At 41.8% G+C, this 25,390-nt stretch overlaps 1 protein-coding gene across 4 annotated transcripts in view; it reads right to left on the minus strand.

Annotated features, from left to right (window-relative positions):
• Positions 1–12,840: 12,840 nt before the first annotated feature.
• Positions 12,841–25,390, minus strand: part of APC (APC regulator of WNT signaling pathway) — a 163,766-nt gene continuing 151,216 nt past the window's right edge. For all 4 annotated transcript variants that reach the window (XM_030926975.1, XM_030926977.1, XM_030926976.1 and 1 more), the window contains 2 exons: positions 23,917–24,131; positions 12,841–21,519 (listed from right to left, as the gene is read on the minus strand). In XM_030926975.1, coding sequence (XP_030782835.1) covers positions 14,949–21,519; positions 23,917–24,131 — 6,786 coding nt within the window. In that variant the 3' untranslated portion in view covers positions 12,841–14,948. The remainder of the gene's footprint in view (positions 21,520–23,916; positions 24,132–25,390) is intronic.

Consider the following 25,390-nt stretch of genomic DNA (forward strand, 5'->3'; position numbering starts at 1 on the left):
AATTTTTCCTTTTGTTTTGTACAGACTAATTCATCTGTAAAACACTGGCAGCTTCATTGTTACCATGGTTTTTGTTAATTTATCTTTGCATTTGTAATTTTTTGTTGTTGTTGTTTTGAGACTGTCTCATTCTGTTGCCCAGGCTGAAGTGCAGTGGTAGGATCTCAGCTCTCTGCAGCCTCCATCTCCCAGGTTCAAGTGATTCTCCTGCCTCAGCCTCCTGAGTAGCTAGGATTACAGGCATCCACCACCATGCCCAGCTAATTTTTGTTTTTGTTTTTGTTTTTGTTTTGAGGCGGAGTCTTGCTCTGTCACCCGGACTGGAGCGCAGTGGCCGGATCTCAGCTCACTGCAAGCTCCGCCTCCCGGGTTTACGCCATTCTCCTGCCTCAGCCTCCCGAGTAGCTGGGACTACAGGCGCCCGCCACATCGCCCCGGCTAGTTTTTGTATTTTTTTTTAGTAGAGACGGGGTTTCACCGTGTGTAGCAAGATGGTCTCGATCTCCTGACCTCGTGATCTGCCCGTCGGCCTCCCAGTGCTGGGATACAGGCTGAGCCACGCCGCCCCGGCCAATTTTTGTATTTTTAGTAGAGATGGGGTTTCACCATGTTGGTCAGGCTCATCTTGAACCCCTGACCTTAGGTGATCCACCCGCCTTGGCCTCCCAAAGTGCTGGCATTACAGGCGTGAGCCACTGTGCCTGGCCTGTAATTTTGTTTCATACATTTGGTACCAAAGAGCAGTTATTTAAAACTACAACTTCTGAACTGGGCATGGTGGCTCTTGCCTGTAATCCTAGCATTTAGGGAGGCCAAGGCAAGAGGATCATTTGAGCCCAGGAGTTTGAGACCAGCCTGGGCAACATAGTGAAACCCCTGTCTCTATTTTAAAAATAACAGCCAGGCGCAATGGCTCACAGCTGTAATCCCACACTTCGGACAGCTCCACAACGAGATCAAACACCCTTGACTTGGGCAAGCCATGGCAAAACTGGGGATGCTCATATTGAGCAGCCCTGAAGGCCAAGCGCTGGAAACACAAGTGTTTCCCATACAAATACAATGCTGGGCCGGAGAGCGGGCGCGGGCTGGTGCCAGGCTGCCAGCAGGTTGGGAACTACAGGCATAGATGTAACTGAGGGAGTTGTGTGAATGTATTAGTCGTGCCGCATAGCAAGCCTGAGCCTAAACCTGGAGCGAACCTTGTCTCAATAACAAAAATAAACATAAACGGTGTGCCCTGCCGTAAATCCCAGCGCGACGAGCGAATCTTGCCTGGTTGAGGTGCAAAAGGATGAGTGAGAAGCGTTCCTCAGCCGGGCAAAATGCATGTCATAAATAAACAAAAGTAATAAACCAATTCTTTAAAAAGGGGTTGGGAAGAAGGTTCCAACTGGTCCTCGTTTAGCTGTAGGGAACTCTTTATGAGTTTGAAATCTGTAAAGCCAAGCCTGGGAGGTGGAGGATGTTAGGAAAAGTTATAGGATGGCGCCATTCTGCGAGAGGGCATAGGAAGCGAATTTGAATGAGTGCACTAGCCTCAGAGAGAAACGCGAGAATCTAATATTGGGGAAATTCGCAAGGGGGTAGAAAAACAACAGAGAGCTAAGGAGGAGAACAGAGGCGAACACCAAGGGAATGGAGCAAGAAAAAATATGGAGATGCATGACGAGACCCGGAGGTGCACGCGTAGCGTGAAGTTAAATATGGCCGGACACTTGGCTCAAAAAATGACTACAAGAAGAGATGTACACTATTTCAGTTGGAACCCTAGGTTCTTTGCGAAAAAATCCTACCAGTACAGATATCTGTTTATAATTTTGGGTCTATTACGAGTTGACTTAGCATTCCAGAGGCGTGACGCCTCGCCACCTAGTAGACCGCGCTGCATGCACCATTCAGGATCATAGTAATTATAATTATTTAAATCTAAGTATAAATTAGGTTTCAGTATTCAGCACTGTTCTATATTACATGACTTTTATTTTCTTCAATTCTGCATGTTATTTGGCTTAGCTGGAGTATTTCCTCAAGTGATTATTATCTTTTCAGAAAAGCTAAATTAGGGTACATTCTAAATCCATACTTGTTTTCAAATTGTTTTATTTTGACCTCGCACAAAGGATAATCTGGGTCACAATTCTGGTCACAATTCTTTTTCCTCAGAACTTTTAGCTTTTAGCATTTACTACTGCTAAGAAGTTCCAGTATCATTCTGGGTTTCTTCCAATATAGATAACTTTCATTTCCTACTTGAATGTTTATAGGGTTTTATTTTAAGCCTTTTAATAAAGAAATTTTACTAGCGTAAGTCCAGCTGTTTGTCTTTTTTCCCATAACTCTTTTAATCCTGAATCTTTTCAATCTTGAGCCTTCAAGCAAATGTTCACGTGTTCTCTCTTTTACTGTTACTTCCCCTCCATCACTTATTTTCTCTCACTTTGCTGCATCAGAAATCAAGCCATAACATAAGGAATTTGGACTGGGTGTGGTGGCTCATGCCTGTAATCCCAGCACTTTGGGAGGCCAAGGCAGGTGGAACACGAGGTCAGGAGATCAAGACCATCATGGTCAACATGGTGAAACCCTGTCTCTACTAAAAAATACAAAAATTAGCTGGGTGTGGTGGCACATGCCTGTAGTCCTAGCTACTTGGGAGGCTGAGGCAGGAGAATCGCTTGAACCCAGGAGACAGAGGCTACAATGAGCTGAGATCATGCCACTGCCCTCCAGCCTGGATGACAGAGTGAGACTCTGTCTCAAAAAAAAGGTTTGTAGTGGATACTGGGTCCAAATCAACTGTATCTACCAAAATGGCCCTTGTCATCAGAAACTGGGTAGTGCCTAAGTGGGCACTCTACTATCACGAGTTCTTGATGTCCAGAAGTTGCACTGCAATTCCCCTAGACGTGGAAAGAACACCTGTCCTCCACTTTGGTATTAACATTTTCCCATGAGATTACCAAACCAGTACTGTTTGTGTTCAGATGCCTTAAGGTATTTTTAATGAAACAGTTTCATTAAAACAGATTTTACTGATAGCCTATCCTCCTAACTCAAAATATAGATATGAATCCTCCAGGGTCGGGATATGGAACATATACAAATCTTAGTGTGAGCCATCCCCCGCAATCCGGGCCCCCAGCAGTGGCCACGCCACGCCCCCCGGCGGCTGGAGGCCCCGATCGCCTGTATTGGGAGTCATATCATACTCTTCCTTGAATTTAATTACAGTGATCCCAGGAGTGGGTGTCTATCCCAGCGATATTGCTGTCACATCCTCCACTCTCGCGCGGAAATTTGAAGCAATATCACTGGGTGCGTTGTACACCTTTTGTGATATTTAAAGTAATATCCTCTCCCCGGTGGATATCAAGAACAAGTCTATTAATTATTAATATTAATAAATATAATAAATATTGATACTAATATCGATATTAAAGATCACAATAAACTTCGTAAAAATTGAAAGTGGTTTAAAATGTTAACGATTTGGAATGGTTTAATATAATATCACCATTAATAATCAAAATAAGAATCCGCAAATTAATGTTACTTAAATCAATACAAAGTGATGCTGGTAAGAAAAATGATTAGTATTAGGGACTAATATTGTTCAATGACATTAATAAATAATAATATTAAGCGTGCATAATCAGGTACATTAAAACAATTCTCCAAAATTAACAATGGTATCCATATTAGTACCATTGATAATTATTTAATCGATCATTGATGTGTAATAACCATATTATTACTCCTAATACCACAGGCAGTGTACACCTACCTGTGATGTTCCTCGTATCCTGGGACGGAGAGCATAAATTTAGTTTTAATACCCCAGTAGGTGTACACTGACCCCGTGACACTGATCCTAATATCCAGGGAGGTAGTGTATGACACGACTCTCAACATAGCAATGAATGGACAGCCACCTGGTAATATTGCTCCTAATATTCCTGGAAGAAGCCTATGCTATTGCTCCCAATATCGCAGGAAGGGTACAGCTCTTCTGTGATATTGTTCCCAGTATCAGGAGGGAAAGAGAATGATAATAATTCGCAGGTTGTGTTCACCCGCCCCGTGATAGTATTATTAATATCCTAAGGGAGAAGGTGATGTAACATCCGTACAGAGGGAGCGGAACACCCAGCCTGGGATATGTCTTAATATCCATGGAGGGCAGAGGCTAATATTACTCCCAATATGGCAGAGGTTGTACATCCACACTGTGACGTTCTTCTTAATATTACAAGGCCAGGAGATTGATATTACTCCCAGTATTGCAGACACTGTACAACCCCGGGACACACGCTTCCTGATATCCAGAAGACGAGACCGTGGTATTACTTCTCAAATGGCAGCAGGTGAACACCAACTCGGTGATATCTGTGGGGCACTCCCTGTGATGTGGGGACGGATAGTCAATACCTCTCCCCACGGCTACTGGGAGCCCTATCTCCAGGGGATGGGGCTCGCCGCCCATCCGGCCTCCAGCAGCCACCACGCCACGCCCCCCGGCGGGGCGCCCGATCGCCCGGGGGGTGAGCCACCCCCGCGATTCGGGGCCCCCAGCAGCCGCCACGCCCCGCCCTCCACGGTGGACTCACAGCCTGTTTCTGATATTGTGAGTAATATCATCTCCCCCTTTGGTAATTATGAACTCTTTCACAGAGGGGTGTACGCCCCCAGTGTGTACACCCTCAGAGGGTGTACACCCGTGTGTATTGGGAGTCATCTCATCCTCTTCCTCCTGAACATGAAGAACAGTTTCCCAGGAGTGTTCTACACCCTGCTATATGGGTGTTCATATCCTTTCTCTCCACACGGAAATCGAAACAATATCATGGAGATGCACACCTTTGTGATCTTAAAGTATAGTAGTATCATCTCTCCGTGGTGGATATCAGGAAACAAGCCTATTAAATTATATAATAATAGTAATTTAAAAATTAATAGTAATATTCAATATTGATCACAAGAATGATAGTAAAAATTCATACTGGTTTAAAATGTGTAACAATTTGTACTAATAATTAAGAGTAATATCACTATTAATAATAAACATAATGATATCAGCAAACATAATCTCCTACTGAAATCAAATACACCAGTGAGCTGATCAATAAAATAACAGTATAGGGACATAATAAATTATTAAATTGAATTACATATTAATAATAGCTTTAAGCGTGCATAATCATGTATTCTTAAAATCATTTTCCATAATTAATAATGGGTCTCCTTGATTATTAGTAAAATTGATAATTCATAAAATCGACCAGTGATGTTTAATGGTCATATTATTATTCTAATACCACAGGGAGTGTACACCTGCCAGTGATGTAGTTCCTAATATCCAGGGACGGAGAGCATGATTTTAGTTTTAGTATCTCAGTAGGTGTACACTCACCCCGTGACGCTGATCCTAATATCCAGCGGGTGGTAGAGGATGACATGATCCCAACATAACAATGAATGGACAGCCACTGGTAATATTGCACCTAATATTCCCGAAGAAGCTACGTGTTACTCCCAATATCGCCGGGAGGATACAGCTCTTCTGTGATATTGTTCAGTATCTGGAGGAGGACAGGATGATAATAATTCGCAGGCTGTGTTCACCCGCCCTGTGATTATGTTATTAATATCCTGGAAGGGAGAGGGTGATATTACATTCATACAGCAGGAGGCGTACACCCAGCCGTGGGACTTGTTCTAATTCCATGGAGGGGAGAGGGTGATATACTCTCACTATGGAAGACGGTGTACATCCACCCTGTGACACAACACTCGTCTTTAATACTTCCAGGCAGATGAGGATGGATATTACTCCCAGGATGGCAGGACAATTACAAAACAACGTGTGTACTCTCTTGATATCCGGAAGGGGAGAAGTATTGTATTAATCCCCATATGGCGAAGAATGTGAAAACAATGTGAATATCTGGAAATCCCTAGATGAGGCTGATAGTAGCACCGACTACTCCCCCTCTCCCTTCTCCCCCGGCTATTGGGAAGCCCCATCGCCGGGCAGGGAGCCACCCCCAGCCATACGGCCCCCAGCAGCCGCCCCGCCAGGCCCCCCGGCGGCTGGGGAATCATCGACAGGGGGTGAGTCACCCCCCGCGATCTGGACCCCAGCAGCTGGGGGCCCCATCGCCGGGGGATGAGACATGGCCCCCCGATCCGGACCCCAGCAGCCGCCACGACCCGCCCTCCGGGGGCTGGGGGCCCATCGCTGGGGGGTGAGACACGCCCCCTGATCCGGAACCCAGCAGCCGCCCCGCCCCGCTCTCCGGGGCCTGCAGGCCCCATCGCCAGGAGGTGAGCCACGCCCCCCTCCCCCGCAATCCGGACCCCAGCAGCTGCCACGCCCCGCCCCCCGCGATCCAGCTGAGAGGGAGAGAGGATGCTATTGCTCCCAATAATGCAGGGGCTGTGGTTGTACACCCCCCTGTGATATTGTTCTTAATATCCTAGGGAAGAGAGGATGATACTACACCCAATATCACAGGGGGTGTACACCCACCCAGTGATATTGTTCTTAATGTACTCCACTTCCAACCACCAGGGATATCGTTCCTAATATCCAGGGGAAGAGAGGAAATCATTATGCCCAATATTTCAGGGGAATGTACACACCCTCTGTGATGTTGTTCCTGGTATCCACAGGTAGAGACGATGATATTACTGGCCATATTGCAGGGGGTGTACACCCTTCTGTGATATTGTTTTTGACATTCAATGGGGGAGAGGATAACATTAATCCCAATATTGCAGGGGAGTGTACACACCCTCTGTGATGTTGTTCCTAGTATCCAAAGGTAGACACGATATTACTGGCCATATCGCAGGGGGTGTACACCCTTCTGTGATATTCTTTTTGACATTCAGTGGGGGAGAGGATAACATTAACCCCAATGTCGCAGAACGTGTGCAGACCCCTGTGATGTAATTCCTACTGTACAGTGAAAAGAGAAGAATATTGCTTTCAATATCACAGGGAGTGTAACCACCATGTCCCCACATATTGTTCCATATATGCAGCGGGGTAGGGCTGACAGTACTCCCAATATTCCAGAAGGTGCACGCACCTGTGATATAGTTCCAATATCCAGGGGAAAGAGGCTGATTTACTTTTCATATCGCAGTGGGTGGACACTTCCCCAACCTGTGGTATTGCTTCCTAATATCCAGGTGGGAAGAATGAAGTGGCTGACAATATCAAGGGGGTGGACACCTCTTCTGATATGTTCCTCTTATCCAGGGGTGAGTGGATGAATTACTTGCCAATAATGTAGGACGTACAGCCCTCCTGGGAATTTGTCCTTAATAACCACAGGGGAGAGGTGATATTACTACCCGTATTGCAAGGTGTGTTACACCCTCCTGTGACATTTGTTTATCCAGGAAAGGAGAAGATGGTATAGTACCAATATTGAAGGGATGGACAGCCCCCATGGGATATTTTTCAAAGACATGTTGAAAGAGGATGAGATTCCATCCAATATAACAAGGGGTACACCCGCCTGTGATATGAATCGTAAACCTAGAAGAAGAGAGATGACATTGCTTTCAAAAACACGGGTGTACACCCACCCTGTGATATTGTTCCTGTCATCTAAAGGAAGAGATGATGATACTACTCCCACTACCGGAGAAGCTACACCCCCTGTGATATTGTTCCTATCCTGTGTGGGGGAGAGATGATATACTTCCATATGACAGTGGCTTGACACCCAGTCTGTGATATTGCTCCTAATTTCCAGTAGGTAAAGTATGATGTTCCTGCCAGAGAGGTAAGGTGTACAGCCGCCCTGTGATTGTCTCCGAATATTCAGGGAAACACAGGACATTACCCCAAATCTCCCAAAAGTGTACACCTATTGTGTGATAGGTTCCAATTCGGAGGTGCAGAGATTGGTATTCGTTCTCCTGTCGCAGGCTGTGTACACTCATCCTGTGAAATTGTTCCGAATATCCTGAACAAAAGAGACTGCTAATAATGGACACACATTGCAGGGGGGAGTAATTGGCTCTTACGATCCACATCGCAGGGGGTGAGGCACTTCCCACGATATGGGGAGTAATAGCAACCCCCTCTCCCCGCGCTATATGATCCACATCGCAGGCAGTTCAGGAACCAGCCCTGCCCCAACCTACCCAGACAGTGGGTGTCATGGGACCACTCAGGTGGGGCAGCTCAGCTTAAGGTATCCCTGCTGCCAAAGACCAACTTTCCTGCTAGTTTGAATCGGCCACAGGGTCTCTGTTGTGAGAGATGACCATGAGGCAGACACCCTGAAATCTAGCAGACAGAGCTCAACGCCCCCATGAGAGGCACCATAGCACCAGTCTTTGCAGACTTAAATTTGTCCTAATAACCACGGGGGAGAGGTGATATACCATAACATTGCAAGGGGTGTACACCCCTCCTGTGATATTGTTTCTTATATCAGGAAAATGAGAAGATGGTATTAGTACCAATATGAAGGGATGACAGCCCCCATGGGATATGTTCTAAGATCAAGTTGAAAGAGGATGAGATTCCATCCGATATAACAAGGAGTGTACACCGCCTGTGATATGAAAGTAAAACCTAGAAGAGAGAATGGCTCAGGGCCACAGCAGGCCCTGAGTGAGGAGCAATCTGATCAAGATCCTGGGGTCCTGCCACACAGCCCTTAAACCAGGGACTGGAAATGTTTCCATAAAGAGCCAGGAATGATTTCAGCTTTGCCAACTATCTTTGCCCTAAGGATGCCAACTTGCCTGGCTGCACGACAGCAGCATTCTGCAGGTGGCCTGTGAAGAGTGGGATGACTGCACCCCAAAAACTACTTATGGACATGGAAACTTCTCAGTGTCATGAAGTGTTAGTTTTTTTTGTTTAACATTTGGAAATGTATATCCATTCTGATTCACGGGCTACAAAAGCAGGCAGGGACAGGCCGCCCCTTGCCGACCTCTGGAATGCAGATTACGAGAGGAAATGAAAGGTGGGCCAGCGCAGCCCATCCTACAGTGGATTCGAGCAGGAGGGTCCTTCTTAGCAAACCACTTCTCATCCTTCATCTTGGCTTCAGTGCAGTTCAGAGTGGAGGAAAGAGAGAACAGAACTGCTCTCAGCAACAAGAGGAAGGAGAAAGGGTCAAGCAGCGTGTGATCGATCAACTCAACAGTCACACCACATCAGAGCACAGGAAGACCAGCGGGGGCGCCGAAGCTGGAGGCTCTCTGGGGTGGGGGGACCTCTAGCGTGGGCAAAGATTCACTACCTAAAACATCACATAGAAGTTCTACACTAGCAGTAGCTTACAGAAAACACACACTAGAAAGGCCAAAATAAAAATAGGACAGCCGCCTTGACCGCACCTTGTCCCTCATGGAACCCACCTTCAAGCCATGGCAGATTGAAGACTCAGTCCTGGTACCCTTCCCGTGAATTATGTGGGCAAATGCATCCAAAACTGTCCCCTACACGGACCCAGATCATGCAGGTAGGAGGGTGGAGGTCGGGACCTCTCAGGCTGAGGCCTTACGGATGCAGCTTGTCAAAGCTGTTCGAGTTCACAGGGCATGTTTTAGCACAGGAAAAGTCTGTACTGACTCAAGTGTGGACCTGGGGCTGCATGAGTCACGAGCGGCCCTCTTTAAAAAAGCAGAGTCTTTATGAACAAAGGCCCTAACCACAGACTCCTTTCCAAATGCCCCCAGTACTCATCATCTCTAGGTGAAAATTGAATGAATTTAGGCTGAGACCGATGATAAACAGGTAGATTAGCCTTCGTGAGGACAGATGCATGGAACGATAGCAAAGGCAGCTCAAGACCGAAGAGCCACAATAGAGACAGGCTTTTGTCACGGTAGCCAGGTTGGTCTCGATCTCTTGATCTCGTGATCCACCTGCCTCGGCCTCCCAAACTGTTGGGATTACAGGTGTGAGCCACCGTGCCCGGCCCCTCTGATGTTTTTATAAAGTCTTATCTTGGAAATTTTAAAACTTACTGTATGTCTAAATATGGTTTTCTGTTAGTTTTGTTACTTCAGGAACAAAGAGGGGTGAGAGGTTCACAATTGCTTCCCAAACCGGGAAAAGTAGAACAAGGTCTCAAAAATGGCAGGAACTGAGTGACTCCAGGAGCTAGGGGCTCTTTTTTTGAGACAGGGTCTCATTTTGTCACCAAGGCTGGAGTGCAGTGTCAGCCTCTTGAGTAGCGGGGACTACAGGCGTGGAGCACTATGCCCAGCTAATTTTTAATTTTTTGTAGAGACGAGGTCTCACTATGATACCCCTAGGTTGGTCTTAATCTCCCAGGCTCAAGCAATCCCAAAGTGCTGGGATTGCAGGAGTGAGCCACTGCACCCAGACCCCGTTTTTTTTTTGTTTTTCTTAGAGACAGGGTCTTGCTTTGTCACCCAGGCTGGAGTGCTTACAGCTCACTGTGGTCTTCAACTGATGGCCTCAAGCGATCCTTCCGCCTCAGTCTCTGTGTAGCTGGGACTACAGGTATGCACCATCAGGCCCTATTATTTATTTGTTCGTTTTTTGTAGAGACAGGGTTTTGCTTTGTTGCCCAGGCTGGTCTTGAGCTTGATTCTTGTCTCTCACTTTGTCCTCCCAGTATCTGTTCCCTTCACCTCTTTCTCCACTAGGTGGCTTCCTCTTAGTTTAAGCTTCAAGATGCCAATCATGGTAATTTGAGCCTTAACTGTGCATGCTCTTTCGTTCCAGCACTCAAGAATCGGCCAGAAATTTCCTTTGTGACTCTTATTTCAAATTGATTGGCCTAATCGTTTTTTTCTTTCCAAGCAGGGCTATACAAGTCTTTGGTCACTGACCAGCTGATGGTGAGTCTCCTCCAGGTCAGATATAACTCTGGTACAAATAGTCAAGGTCAGGGAGAAAGACTGGGTACGTAGTTCAGTGACCAATCAATGAGGCTAAGGGTCTGGATTCCAAAAGGTGGTGTAGGTAGGGCAGTTAATGTTTGGCATTTCTTTCAATAGTCATTTTTCACTAATGTTGCTTTATATTCAATTGCATACATTATGTTGAATATTTTTAATTAAAAAACCATATTACTTCGAGAAAATAAGTGGATAGTCACAATGTAGAGAAAGAATTATCCTGAATATCAGAGAAAAGAAAGTGTATTTAGCACCAAAAACAATATTATATACATAGAACGTACAGGTTGAAAAAAGCATCAATGGCCTAACAAAAAGCAGAATATACTTTTATGGATCATAGACAGAATTATAAGAATGGAAGAAAAATGACCTGGGGTTTACAGGAGGCATAATCTATAGGTTTCAACATTACAAAGTAATTTTTTAATTTTAAGCCTGCGTAATATGAAGAAAATACGCTTATTAGAAAGGAAAAAAATACACTCTATTTCAGCCATCTTGACTTCTGAAAAATAATTACTTCATAAATTTTAATGATCTGACTACTCAGATTTTTTTTAGCTATGGGCAATTTACTTTTTGCATTTCTGGTGCTCTGCTTTTTTCCTTAGATTCCAAGAAACCCTGTGATAACATATATTCAGACATTGTGCAACTGGCTCCCATCCTCCGCAAGATTCATCCTTTCATGTAATTAACCTTGTGGCAACATGATCCATATTTTAATCAAGAAACATTTTACTGTACTTAGTGCTATTTGATCCTTATGGGGCTTATCTTTGATTATGTCCTTTTCATTACCCTGGTAATTTGTGAAGTTGTCCTCAAATATCAATCTGTTAATTGCTTATTGATCACTTCCACTGTATATTAAAAAACTGGATACATTTTCATCTGAAATCAACCTTTTCTCATCTCAAAGTTCCCTTTTCATAGTCTCTTTTAATCTTACTGAAAATTCAAATTAGATCTTTGTTTAAGTTATTGCTTTTTATAATAAGTCTCAAAGGGAACATTAACTGATCCTTCAGATATAATCATTGTCTTTAGAATTACTTGTTCATTCATGTCTGATTAAGTTTCTCTGCTGTCAGGAGTTGAGATGAGCATTATCAGATTGGATGGCTCAATACTGAATTTTGTGCCTAGGGGAAGGAGAGTTTATCTGTTGGCATACTTTGTCAGATTAAAGGTCCAGCTGTTGGGAGGAATCGCTAGAGCTGAAGGCAGTCACTCAAGGAGCCTCACAGTGATAACTCAGGGCAGTAATTCTCAAAGTGTGGTCTCCAGACCAGCAGCATTAGCCTCACCTTCCAACTTGATATGCACGTTCTTGGGCCCCATTCCAAACCTCCTGAATCAAACTAGGGGTATGGCCCAGCTATGTCTTGGTAAGCACTCCTGGTGATGCCAACGCACTCCTTTGAAGTGCCTTACGATAGGTAACTCCCTCCCCCACTCCTCTCTAAACAGGCATCGTAACTCTTGACTAATTCCCAACACTGGACTTAATATTCCATTTGTAAACAAGCATAAATTGGGAATATTTGGCCTACTATCGATTATAGCAGCACCCTGTGAACATCTATAATTAGAATTGAGATTTGCCCCTTCACTAATTCAGAACCACTATCTCTAATAGAGGGCCTCACCCAGCAATCTTTACTTCAATGGGTAGTGTAGACTAGCCCTTCTCCCAGTCAGTGTTGCCTACAAAAATTCCACTTTTCTGGCATGTGGAATGAACTCTTCATTTTCAGCATTTATATTTTCTTCCTTATTTGAATTAAAAGGCAATTTTATCTAATGACTAACATCCCATCTCTTTCCATAGAAGTACTTGAAGTGGTTTGCAAAAACTGGCAAGCAATAATTCAGAAAGTTAGAAAGTCAGAAAATGAAAGGACACCAATATGACCTATATGCATGTATCTCCATTGTTTATGGAAGCCTTGGAGAACAACAGAAATAGATTGTATTCATAGACAAGTTCAGATAACATTTGGCAAAAATGTAAATGTCCATCATTTCAAAGATAGTAAATTGAAGTGTTTACAAAGTGGTGCAGTAGACACAGTACAGGCATTGGAGTCAAATACCTTAGTTCAAGTCATAGCACTTTATTTACTGGCATTTTAGCTTTAAAAAAATCATTCTCATTACCTGGAAGTCATAAACACAGGTAAGGGGTAGATAATTAACTACTTAATGTGATTTTCAAGGCACCAGGTAGGTGTGTTTACTCCTCTTTTATCTCCTGAGTGCCCCACAATGCTTACAAAGGTTTTCCCTCCCCAAATAGTGTACGAATCTTATCACTAAAAATAAATTTTCATTTATTCAACAAATATGTGTGCATGTATCATCACAGTCACCCTTTGATCTTTTAGAGAACAAACCAAGGAAGATATATTAAGTAAATTATCTTAGTTAATAAGTGTCAGTTTATTTTCCTTCAGGAAGAAGCACTTCCCTCCATTGTACAAGGGGGCACTTAACATGTACCCCAGAACTGTACCCACCAAAAACAAAGTTTCCTTAACAGGCAGGGATTTTAAAACATACTTCTGAATATCCTAATGGTATTAAACCTACCTTTGAAGTTCCATGTGATTTGATTTCCCTGAACATGGCAAACAGCTGATTATACTTCACTGCCGAAATTTTGCCCTAACATACAGGGTAATAAAGTGTTCATATCAGACCCAGTTGCAACAAGATGAACGGGCAAGACAGTAACATTGTAAAGCTTCGAAGAGACTACAACGTCTAAGAATAATCAATTTCAACTACAGAATTCTATAACATTAAGAAAAAGGAAATTATGTGGGCCTATTATGCTTAATGCTTAGTCTATACTAGGCTGTTTACATTGCTATTATATGAATTTATTTTTACTGAGCTCCAGTGGAGTAAGAAAAAAAAGTTTAAGCGGAAAAATATTAAAAATCAAGATGAGCTAATCACATAAAAGAAATTTCAGGAATGGCTAAGTGCCAACACATGGAATGGTTAAGTGGCAACAGTCTTCTTCAATTGTTTTTATTACAGTAAGAGGAATTTTACTCTTAATGCACAGAATCTGAAGAAAAAAATTTATATGCGCTTTTAAAAGAGGCCTTTTAAACAATTACTAATACAAGTGTGAAACAAGACCCTTCAAACAAATACCAATTTCAGTAACAGTTTACATACAGCAATAATTTATTCTGAAATGTTCATTTAGTTTCTGTTGAGACACAATTCATGTCTCATTAATAAAAGAGCAGCCATCTCACCTCAAATACCAGAATATACAACAAATTACAGCATAGCAAAAATTCTACCTACTTTCAGATAAAATCTAGTTCAGGTAAAATAGTTTCATTCAATGTTTTACAGTTACACAGATTTTTGTTTTGTTTTGAGCACAAAATAGTGTAAATTATTACACTGTAGCTATCTCTATGCACATCATGTGACCACATAACTATTAATCATTACTTCTGAAATTGAACCATCAGTTTCATTCATGCAGTAAAGCAAAGCAGGCTGGGTAAACTTGTTCATCGGGAACCATATTACTGTGAATTTCACAGCCACATGATTAATTATGATGTTAGATGGACTCACAAGGACAAAAACATTTTCTTTTTTTGCATAAATAGCAATTTTTCCCTGATGTAAGTTTAGTCAGTTTATAATCTAGAAATGATTGATAACAGCAATATATCATATTTCCTATCTGTAATTTTTAGACAAGCAATAATTAAAGGAAGTTGGGATGGGATGCTACTTAAATACATGTAAAACATACTGTACAAACATACTTGGCTTTACTATTTTTTTCCCAACCATCAAGAGTGCCTCCCAAAATAAGACCAGTGAAGACGAAGTATACTATCAAATATGGCTTCCAGAACAAAAACCCTCTAACAAGAATCAAACCTATTTACAAAATTTTTCAGTCTTTTAAGTTTCATTTGAAACAAAATGTCTGTATAGTAGTTGTAATTAACATATAATTTTCTTAGTTTCATTCTTCCGCTCTTTTAAACGGATGTCACAAGGTAAGACCCAGAATGACGCTTAGGACTTTGGGTTCCACTGGATTCTGTGCTGTCAGTTTTTGAATCTCGCTTCTTTGTGTTGTTATTCACTGGAGTTGGGATCTGAGACGGCCGAGCTGAAGTGCTATCTGCGCTGCTTTTCCTAGGGCTTGGGTTGTAATTAAAAGGAGTCACTCTGGCAGCAACAGTCCCACTAGGTGAACTGTGTTTGCTTGAGCTGCTAGAACTGAATGGGGTACGCTCCACTATAGAACTTTCATTAGTCTCTGATACAGGGACAGGATTATTTTGTCCTGGTTTTGTCTCAGTTCCTTTCTGGTCAGGGGCATCTACCTGAATAAAGGAGTTCAGGCGATTTTCCAAACCCACGGTACGCATGGGAACACTGCCATTACCCACATTTTGTTTTGCCTGATTATCTTTTGAATCTTTGTTTGGATTTCCCTTTTCTGAAACACTGTCAATCACCGGGGGAGTATTACCTGTGGGAGATCTTCCAGATCTAGGATTGTTAATGGGACAGTCCTCAATTCTTACCCAAACATCCTCTGTTTTAGAAACAGCAGGTGCCATTTGATAAATTAGAGTCTTTGATTCAGCACCATTTGTAGCACCTGAGGAAATGGTCTGAGAAGTACTATTTGTGGGAGAAATTTCATTTTCTTTTATTTTTCTCCATGTTCCTTTTGCGGATACTTGGTTTTCTTTACTTTGTTTGGTTCCTGAAATAGAGTTCACATGTTTTTCATCCTCACTTTTTGCTTTTTCACTGGATTCTGATGAAGCAGAAAGAATTGAAGATGAACTTCCAGTTCTTCTCCAAGTGCTTACTCGAGGAAGGGATGATGAATGTTTGCTGTGCTCACGTTTCCAGGTTCCTGACCTATTGATCGGAAGTCTAGAAGGACTTTCAGAATGAGACCGTGCAATATCATGGCGCTTTACTGGTCTTCCATCATTATACTCTATAGTGGGACTGAGATTAGTGGGTAGTTTTCGCCATCCACCAGCCTGAACAGATGAATGTGTGGATAGAGACATATCAGGAAGGGAAGGACTTAAAACTGGAGTTTGTGCCTGGGACCTAGTGGGAGAAGCCGGTCTAGACGATGGAGAAAGAGATTCAAATGAAGTAGATTCCTCCAATTTTCTTCTTAAGGTTGGGCTTGGAGCTTCTTTGATGAAAGTTGACTGGCGTACTAATACAGGTCTTTCTGATCTATCAGATTCACTTCCACTTGATTTAGTTGAAGACATTCTAGAAAGTTCTATCTTTTTATTGGCTCCATTACCATTATTCACCTGATTTAGCCCTTTGGAGGCAGACTCACTTCTTGGAATACTACTGGCGTTCTTGGATAAACCTGTTTGTTTGGTAAGGTTCTGCTGGCTCATCTGTCTGCCTGGAGATGTATACGACATTTTTCCAGAACCTGAGGACTTAGTTGAAGCAGTACTAGGAGATGATGTCCTTGGAAGCTGAGATAATTTGTTAGGAGGACTTATTCCATTTCTACCAGGGGAAATTGAGTTTCGGCCAGGAGACTGTATAGGTCTACTTAATGGTTGCTGGGCAGGTCTTGAAGGGGTCGAATCTCTAGATCCTGATCTAGAAGGTGCTTTACTTGACCCACCTATTTGAGATGTCTGCCTGGCAACAGGGCTTAATTCTGATTTCACAGATGACTTGGCTCCTCTAGGAGAAGTGGTGGCCATTTGACCTTCACTAGGGCTTTTGGAGGCTGGAGTCTTAAGGGGTGGGCCTTTTTTAGAAACAGGACTTGTACTTGAGGAGCTATTTCGAACTCCTGGAATATGAATCATTGTCCTGCCTCGAGAGATTGAAGGCATGTTTGCTTGAAGGGGCTGCTTCATTTGGCCTGAAATTTCTGAATTAGATCGAACTTTTCCAGTAATCAAACTTTTATAAACTTTTTTTCCTCCTTTGATTCCTTTACTTTCAGATTCTATCTTTTTAGTTTCCAATGTACTTTTCTCCCCTGGTTTTAGAATTCGTGGGCCTTTATTACTTGTAAAGGGTTTTTCTTCTTGATCAGGTGTAAGATGAAATGGTGATCCCAGAGAGATTCCTGATTTCAGGGAAAGGATGGAATCTGAATCAGACGAAGCTTGTCTAGATAAACATGCAGCAGCAGCAGCTTGATGTAAACTACTTACTATGGAATTTGCACCTTCCTGAATAGCTTTCCAATCAAAATTTTCTGAATCAGGGGATAAACCATGTTCTGAATCTGGTCTCTGTATATCTTTCAAATCAAGTGTCAGATCTTCAGCTAATATGCCACCCATATTTCTGGGACTATGTTTTTCATTATCACCCTTAAGTCTTGAAGGCTTTTTCTTTTTTGGCATTGCGGAGCTTATACATTCCTGCAACAGGTCATCTTCAGAGTCAATACTAAGAGAACTGAGAGAACTGTTTCTTGAAAAACAAACTGGGGTATCTTCAACATGAAACGATTTTGGAGCATAGCCTGATGCTTGAGGTTTACTTGGTTCTCCCTGTGAATCAGGGGGCTCAGTCTCTTTGATAGGTTCATTTTCTTTATTGTTGTTGTTTTCTTGGTCAATGTCACTGAGAGAACTCAGAGAGGAATTATGAGAAAAGCAAACTGGAGTATTTTCAATAGCAAAATTCTGTAATTTTTCATCAGTTGCTGCCCCCCTTTCTGGTATGTCTTTGGATGACTGGGGAAAAGTGGATTGCTTCTGCAGTATGGGTTTAAGCTGACCTCGATTTATTGGATGCTTTGCAATAGCTTGTGTCTTACTAGCTGATTGTTGGTTGGAGGTTAGTTCTGTGTGGCTGGTAACTTTAGCTTCTGATTCTTTATTTTCTTTCGCCTTTCTTAATTCAGCCTTTTCCCTGGAAAGGTCAACATCATCATCATCAAAATCTAGAGAACTCAAAGAATCATTTCGTGAAAAACAGTAAGGAGTTCCTTCAATAGGTGTGTAATGATGAGGTGAATCAAAAGCAAAACTTCCTCTGACTCTATCTTCATTATTTGGGAGCTTATCGTTGAAGTCCTTGGAATTATTTTTCAAATTCTGTTTCTTTGAATCTTTGTTGTCTGAGAAAACTCTCTCAGCATTTAAATTATTTTTTGAGTCTGCATTTTTTCTTATACGTGTCCGATATTCAGTATTTTGTGGTATAGGTTTTACTGGTGAAGTTGGTTTCTTTTTCTTACCATCTAACTGATTTTTGTTGGTTGCAGAAGAGGACGCAGATGCTTGCTGGACTTGGCCCATTATCTTTTTCACACGGAAAGGCTTGTGACTTTTCCCTTTGGGCATAGCAGAATTAATGCATTCTGCAAGAATATCACCTTCCTCTGCTTTATTGTCATCCAATTCAGGTATGGTTACAGATGAGGTTTTTCCTCCTTGAGCCTCATCTGTACTTCTGCCTTCTGTAGGAATGGTATCTCGTTTTTCAAATTCACCTGACTGTGCCCCTGCTCTAACTCCTTCTCCAGCAGCTAACTCATTTGGAGGGGATTCTATTGTTAGATCACTTAAAGATGTAGCTGTGGAAAAGTTTATAGGTGTCCCTTCTACACAATACACTCGTGGCATATCATCTCCCGGTGTAAAACTAACATGCTTTTGGGGTTGCAACCTGTTTTGTGATGGCAGAAGTTTGTACACAGGCAGCTGACTTGGTTTCCTTGCCACAGGTGGAGGTAATTTTGAAGCAGTCTGGGCTGGCTTTTTTGCTTTACGTGATGACTTTGTTGGCATGGCAGAAATAATACATTCTTCTAGTATTTCAATATCATCATCATCTGAATCATCTAATAGATCCTTTTCAGAATCAATAGTTTTTTCTGCCTCTTTCTCTTGCTTTTCATTTGATTCTTTAGGTTGCTCTGATTCTGTTTCATTCCCATTGTCATTTTCCTGAACTGGAGGCATTATTCTTAATTCCACATCTTTCTGTATAAATGGCTCATCGAGGCTCAGAGCACTCAGGCTAGATGAACAAGAAAATCCATCTGGAGTACTTTCTGTGGCAAAGTGTAATAAAGTATCAGCATCTGGAAGAACCTGGACCCGCTGAACTGCAGCATTTACTGCAGCTTGCTTAGGTCCACTCTCTCTCTTTTCGGCAGTAGGTGTTTTATTTTTAGGTGTTTCTCGCTTGGTTTGAGCTGTTTGAGGTGGTGGTGGAGGGGTTTTACTTCTGCTTGGTGGCATGGTTTGTCCAGGGCTATCTGGAAGATCACTGGGGCTTATAATGCCACTTACCATTCCACTGCATGGTTCACTCTGAACGGAGCTGGCAATCGAACGACTCTCAAAACTATCAAGTGAACTGATGGAAGTACATCTGCTAAACATAAGTGGAGTCTCCTGAACATAGTGTTCAGGTGGACTTTTGGGTGTCTGAGCACCACTTTTGGAGGGAGATTTTGCTCCTGAAGAAAATTCAACAGCTTTGTGCCTGGTTGATTCTGAAGATAAACTAGAACCCTGCAGTCTGCTGGATTTGGTTCTAGTGTGCTGCGACACTGCTGGAACTTCGCTTACAGGGTCTTCAGTTGACCTAGTTCCAATCTTGTCTTTTATTTCTGCTATTTGCAGGGTATTAGCAGAATCTGCTTCCTGTGTCGTCTGATCACATCCTATTTCATCTTCGGCTGATGACAAAGATGATAATGAACTACATCTTGAAAAACATATTGGAGTATCTTCCACACAATAAGTCTGTATTGTTTCTTGGTTAATAGAAGAAACTTTGCAAGTGACAGCCTTTTGAGTCTGACCACTTCTACTCTGTGCAGAACTTGGATGGAGCTGATTCTGCCTCTTGGCATTAGATGAAGGTGTGGACGTATTCTCACTGCTTGAAGAGATATGTTCAGTTTTAGTGCTTTGTCCAGATGAACTCTTTGAGAATGAAAATGACTGTTTCTGTGACAAAGGAATATCTGTGGCATATTTTAAACTATAATCAATAGGCTGATCCACATGATGTTTCTCTTCATTGTATTTTATGCTATAATTTGTTGGTCTCTCTTCTTCATGCTGTTCTTCTTCAGAGTAACGTTCACTATAATTGGTAGGCTTATCATCTTCATAGACATCTTCTTGACACAAAGACTGGCTTACATTTTGATTAATTCCATGATTAGAACCCACTCGATTTGTTTCTGAACCGTTGGCTCCCCGTGACCTGTATGGAGAAACACATTCCTGCTGTCCAAAATGTGGTTGGAACTTCAGGTGTTTATCATCAGTGCTCTCAGTATAAACAGGATAAGTTGTACTTTGACTCCTTGATTGTCTTTGCTCACTTTGTTTTATTTCATCTTCTATTATGTGTTTGGGTCTTGCCCATCTTTCATTCTGTGAAGGACTTTGCCTTCCAGAGTTCAACTGCTCATCTGAATATTTAAGACTATAATTTATTGGTGTATCTAGTTCTCCATCATTATCATCCATATGATTTGCACTATGTATTTTATGGGCTAGGTCGGCTGGGTATTGACCATAACTGCAAAACTTACTTTCATCATCTTCAGAATAGGATTCAATTGAGGGTTTCATTTGACCTCTTTTACCATAACCATCACTACTACTGACACTATTTAAACTATCATTCGAAGATCTCTTGTATTCTAATTTGGCATAAGGCATAGAACATGTCCTATTTGAATTTTCTGACTTAGTGAAATTGTAAGTGTTTGAATGTGCATGGGCAGCAGAGCTTCTTCTAAGTGCATTTCTCTCATCTGTCACACAATGTAATTCAGTGGTAGACCCAGAACTTCTGTCTTCCTGAGAGGTATGAATGGCTGACACTTCTTCCATGACTTTGGCAATCTGGGCTGCAGTGGTGGAGATCTGCAAACCTCGCTTTGAAGAGGTTCCTGGATTTTCTGTTGCTGGATGGTAGTTGCCTAGACCAATTCCTCGTTCTCTCTCCAAACTTCTATCTTTTTCAGAACGAGAACTATCTAAGCTTCCTCTTGATGAAGAGGAGCTGGGTAACACTGTAGTATTCAAATATGGTGAAAGGACAGTCATGTTGCCAGCATTAAAATTATCTGACCTATTATCATCATGTCGATTGGTGTCAAAAACATAATCACCATAGAGACTTTGCTTGTGTCTTTGCTTACTACGATGAGATGCCTTGGGACTTAAATTGTCTATATTGTCAAAAGTTTCTGACAAATGCTGAGCATCTAATTCTGCTTCTAGGGCTTTTTGTTTCCTAACATGAAGAGATGGCAAGCTTGAGCCAGGAGACATAATATTGGCATCCTTGTACTTCGCAGGCCTATTTGCCATGAGATTCCTTAAAGCTGCAGCACTTCCCATAGCAATCATTTTGTGCTTTGAATGAATGAGGTTCTTGAGCATGCTAACTGCCCCCATGTCCCATAATGCTTCCTGGTCTTTAGGATTTCTTGCTGAGAGATTCCACAAAGTTCCACAAGCATTACTGACTATTGTCAAACTATGAGATTTTAAGTGTTGTAATAAAGTCTGTAGACAGTTGTTCTCTCTTAGAATTTGCCTGAAATAAAATCAAGAGATCATAAAATTAAGGTCAAAATGTGTATCCAGTAACAACAAATAAAAGGATAGAAAACAATAGGCATAATATGATTGTACCAATTATCCTATAAATTCCAAGTATTCCACATCTCCTTCTGTTCTTTCTTATTTCATGTAATGTTTACTGTTTTAAAGTACTAATCTGTCACACTAAAGAAAGTAAAGGTGTCATTTTTTGTCAATTCTACATTTCCTATTCTGTCCCAATAGCTTAAAACATTTGCAGGGGGTGGGGCACGTACATTTACTCTACTCATATAACAGTTTCCCAATTTAAAGACTATCAATATATCATGAAATCCTATGTTGAATAGGAATTTTGTGGTAATTTAATCTATGGTTGGGTGCCCCTCTGATATTGATATATCTTGAAAGAGGTAGATAGAATTGATTAAAGATCTTTCTGCAGTCAGTGCACATTATAAGCTCTTAGACTAGCACACTTACTTTTCAGAGTAATCTCTGTATTTTTTGGCTTGATTGTGTGATACTGCCATCCCTCTTACAAGTGCTCTTGGCCGGACACGGTGGCTCATGCCTCCCAGCACTTTGGGAGGCTGAGGAGGGCGGATCACCTGAGGTTAGGAGATCGAGGCCAGCCTGGCCAACATGGTGAAACCCTGTCTCTACTAAAAATACAAAAATTAGCTGGGTGTGGTGGTGCATGCCTATAGTCCCAGCTACTCAGGAGGCTGAGCCAGGAGAATCACTTGGGAGGCGGAGGTTGCAGTGAGCTGAGATCACACCACTGCACTCCAGCCTGGACAACTGAGTGAGACTCCATCTCAACAAAAAAAAAAAAAAAAAAAGAAAAAGAAAAAAAAAGAAAAGTGCTCTTTGGCAGACTGTGTGCTTATTATTTTTTTTTTAAATAAAGTAAATTAAAGCTTTCAAAACATTTAAGGCATATAAAAACAAGGCGTGAGGATCAGCATAATGAACTCTGGACGTGAAAGAGCAACAGCTTGTTTAATGCAGGCAAACTGAAGATTAATGACAGCATATTCAGCTTTAGTGGGCTTTAAAATGGACTGACAAGGGTACACAATAAGCTTTAACATGGTGGTCTTCTCTTAGCAGTCCAGTAGTTACAGGACTTAAGAAATCTTCTCTGCATAGCAGAAAGGGAGACTAGGCTTGTAGTTTCTGCATCACAGACTTAAAAAATGAATAAGCTATAAAAAAAACCCATATTTTTGGCCAGGCGCGGTAGCCCATGCCTATAATCCCAGCACTTTGGGAGGCTGAGGCGGGTGGATCACCTAAGGTCAGGAGTTCAAGGCCAGCCTGACCAACATGGTGAAGCCCCATCTCTACTAAAAATTTGCCAGGCATGGTGGGGGCTACCTGTAATCCCAGCTACTCGGGAGGCTGAGGCAGGAGAATCACTTGAACTCCAAAGGCAGAGGTTGCATGAGAAGGGACTGTGCCACTGCACTCTACCCTAGGCAACAGAGCGAGACTTCATCTCAAAAAAAAAAAGAAAGAAAGAAAGAAAGAAAAAAGACAGTTGTATTTTTGTTGACATAATACAGAATCTGAGTTCTGAAAATGTGTGCCCTCTATCTGACGCACTCTTTTAGGTTTTGCAACTCTAGCAGATTGGATGAACGGCTATTAGCTAAATAATATTATTTACTGGCCAGGCGCAGAGGCTCACGCCTGTAATCCCAGCACTTAGGGAGGCTGAGACGGGTGGGTCACTGGAGGCCAGGAGTTCAAGAACAGCAGGACAATGTGGTGAAACCTCATCTCTACCAAAAAACAGAAAAACTAGCTGGGTGTGGTGGCGTGCATCTGTAGTCCCAGCTAGTTGGGAAGCTGAGGTGGGAGAATCACTTGAACCCAGGAGGTGGAGGTTGCAGCGAGCCAAGATTGCAACACTGCCCTCCAGCCTGGGCGACAGAGTGAGACCCCATCTCAAAAAAAAAAAATATATATATATATATATATTATTATTGATACTAAGACATCATTAGAAAAATGTGAACCTTTATATTCTCTGGATCATGCTCATAGTTTTTGTCTTGTTTTAAATTTTGTTTTCACATTCTTTTATACTATACTAATAGAAATGGATTATTTTGTTCCAATATTTGTGACTATTTTTTCCTCCACATATGGGCTACACCTCTCAACTATCATTTGCTTAATTTAGTCTCCTTTATAATACTATAAACTGTTATTACATTAAGTACACTAATGAGTTAAACTAAGAGTTAGTAGTTATCTTTTCACAATAATAAATATATTTTGGCTTAAAACTTTCATGATTATGTAAAACATTGCTTACAATTAGGTTTTTTTGAGAGTATGAATTCTGTACTTTAAAAGTAATATAAAACTCTATATATACCTGTGGTCCTCATTTGTAGCTATCAAGCTGGACACATTCCGTAATATCCCACCTCCACTTTCAATAATGGCTAAAGTGTTTGTCTGGCTCCGGTAAGTAAGAGTGCCAACCAAAAATGCAAGTGCACCATCTACAGCACATATATCAGCCTTATTCTCAGTGCAATGTGCTGACAAATTCCATAAGGCACTCAATACGCTTTTGAGGGTTGATTCCTAGTAAGAAACAGAATATGGGTCATCTAATTAGAGTTGGAATTTGTCTCTCATTAACTTCTATGTTACTGATATTGAATAAAAGCTATTTTTTAATCTATCCTATTGCCTGCCCCTCACTGGTAAATTAATAACTTTCCATTTAGAAAAATGTTCATAAAATAACAAATAGTATTTATATCAGTGATATCTCTATAAGACAAGAACACAATATTTACCTAATGACTTTTATAAACTTTATTCTAAGTGTTTAGATAGTACACACATCTTAGAATATGAAGCATAACTGATGTTCATTATGAAAAGAAAACATTTTCAGAATAGAGTGTGGGTTATTCTCAGGCTGGGGTTGCTTGAAATAAAGAAAAAAATGTGAATAGGAAGTGGATTAAGGCCCAGCATGTGGCCGGGCACAGTGGCTCATGCCTGTAATCCCAGCACTTTGGGAGGCTGACGGGTGGATCATCTGAGGTCAGGAGTTCAAAACCAGCCTCGCCAACGTGGTAAAACCCCGTCTCTACAAAAATACAAAAAAAAAAAAAAAAAAAAAAAAAAAAATTAGCTGGGCATGATGGCGGGTGCCTGTAATCCCAGCTACTTGGGAGGCTGAGGTGGGAGAATCGTTTGAACCTGGGAGGCAAAGGTTGCAGTGAGCCAAGATTACACCATTGCACTCCAGCCTGGGTGACAGAGTGAAACTCTGTCTCAAAAAAACAAAAACAAAAACAAAAAAAAACAAAAAAGGCCGGGCATGGTGGCTCATTGCCTGTAATCCCAGCACTTTGGAAGGCTGACTGCTGTGACTGGGAGTTTAGGAGTTTGAGACCAGCCTGGGCAACATGGTGAAATCCCGTCTGTACAAAAAATACAAAAAAAAGTAGCTGGGTATGATGACATGTGCCTGTAGTCACAGCTACTTGGGAGGATCACTTGAGCCTGGGAGGTCAAGGTTGCAGTAAGCCGTGATCGTGCCACTGCACTCAAGCCTGGTTGACAGAGTGAGACCCTGTCTCAAAAAAAGCAGATTTTAAAAATTCTGTAAACCATGAATAGATATGGAAAGATATCTTAGAAGTATTATTGCACGACAAGAGCAAGTTGCAGTGTCGTATATACAATATTCTGTTTATATAAAAAGCATTATATATACGTGGTTGCTTCAAAATTAACAATGTAATTTATAAAACCAATAAAGGGTACTAGAAAAGCTATAATTTCTTAAAATTCCCCACATAACAAATTACGAAAACCTGGAACTC

This window comes from Rhinopithecus roxellana, chromosome 3, assembly GCF_007565055.1.
Source record: "Rhinopithecus roxellana isolate Shanxi Qingling chromosome 3, ASM756505v1, whole genome shotgun sequence".
Taxonomy (NCBI): Eukaryota; Metazoa; Chordata; class Mammalia; order Primates; family Cercopithecidae; genus Rhinopithecus; species Rhinopithecus roxellana.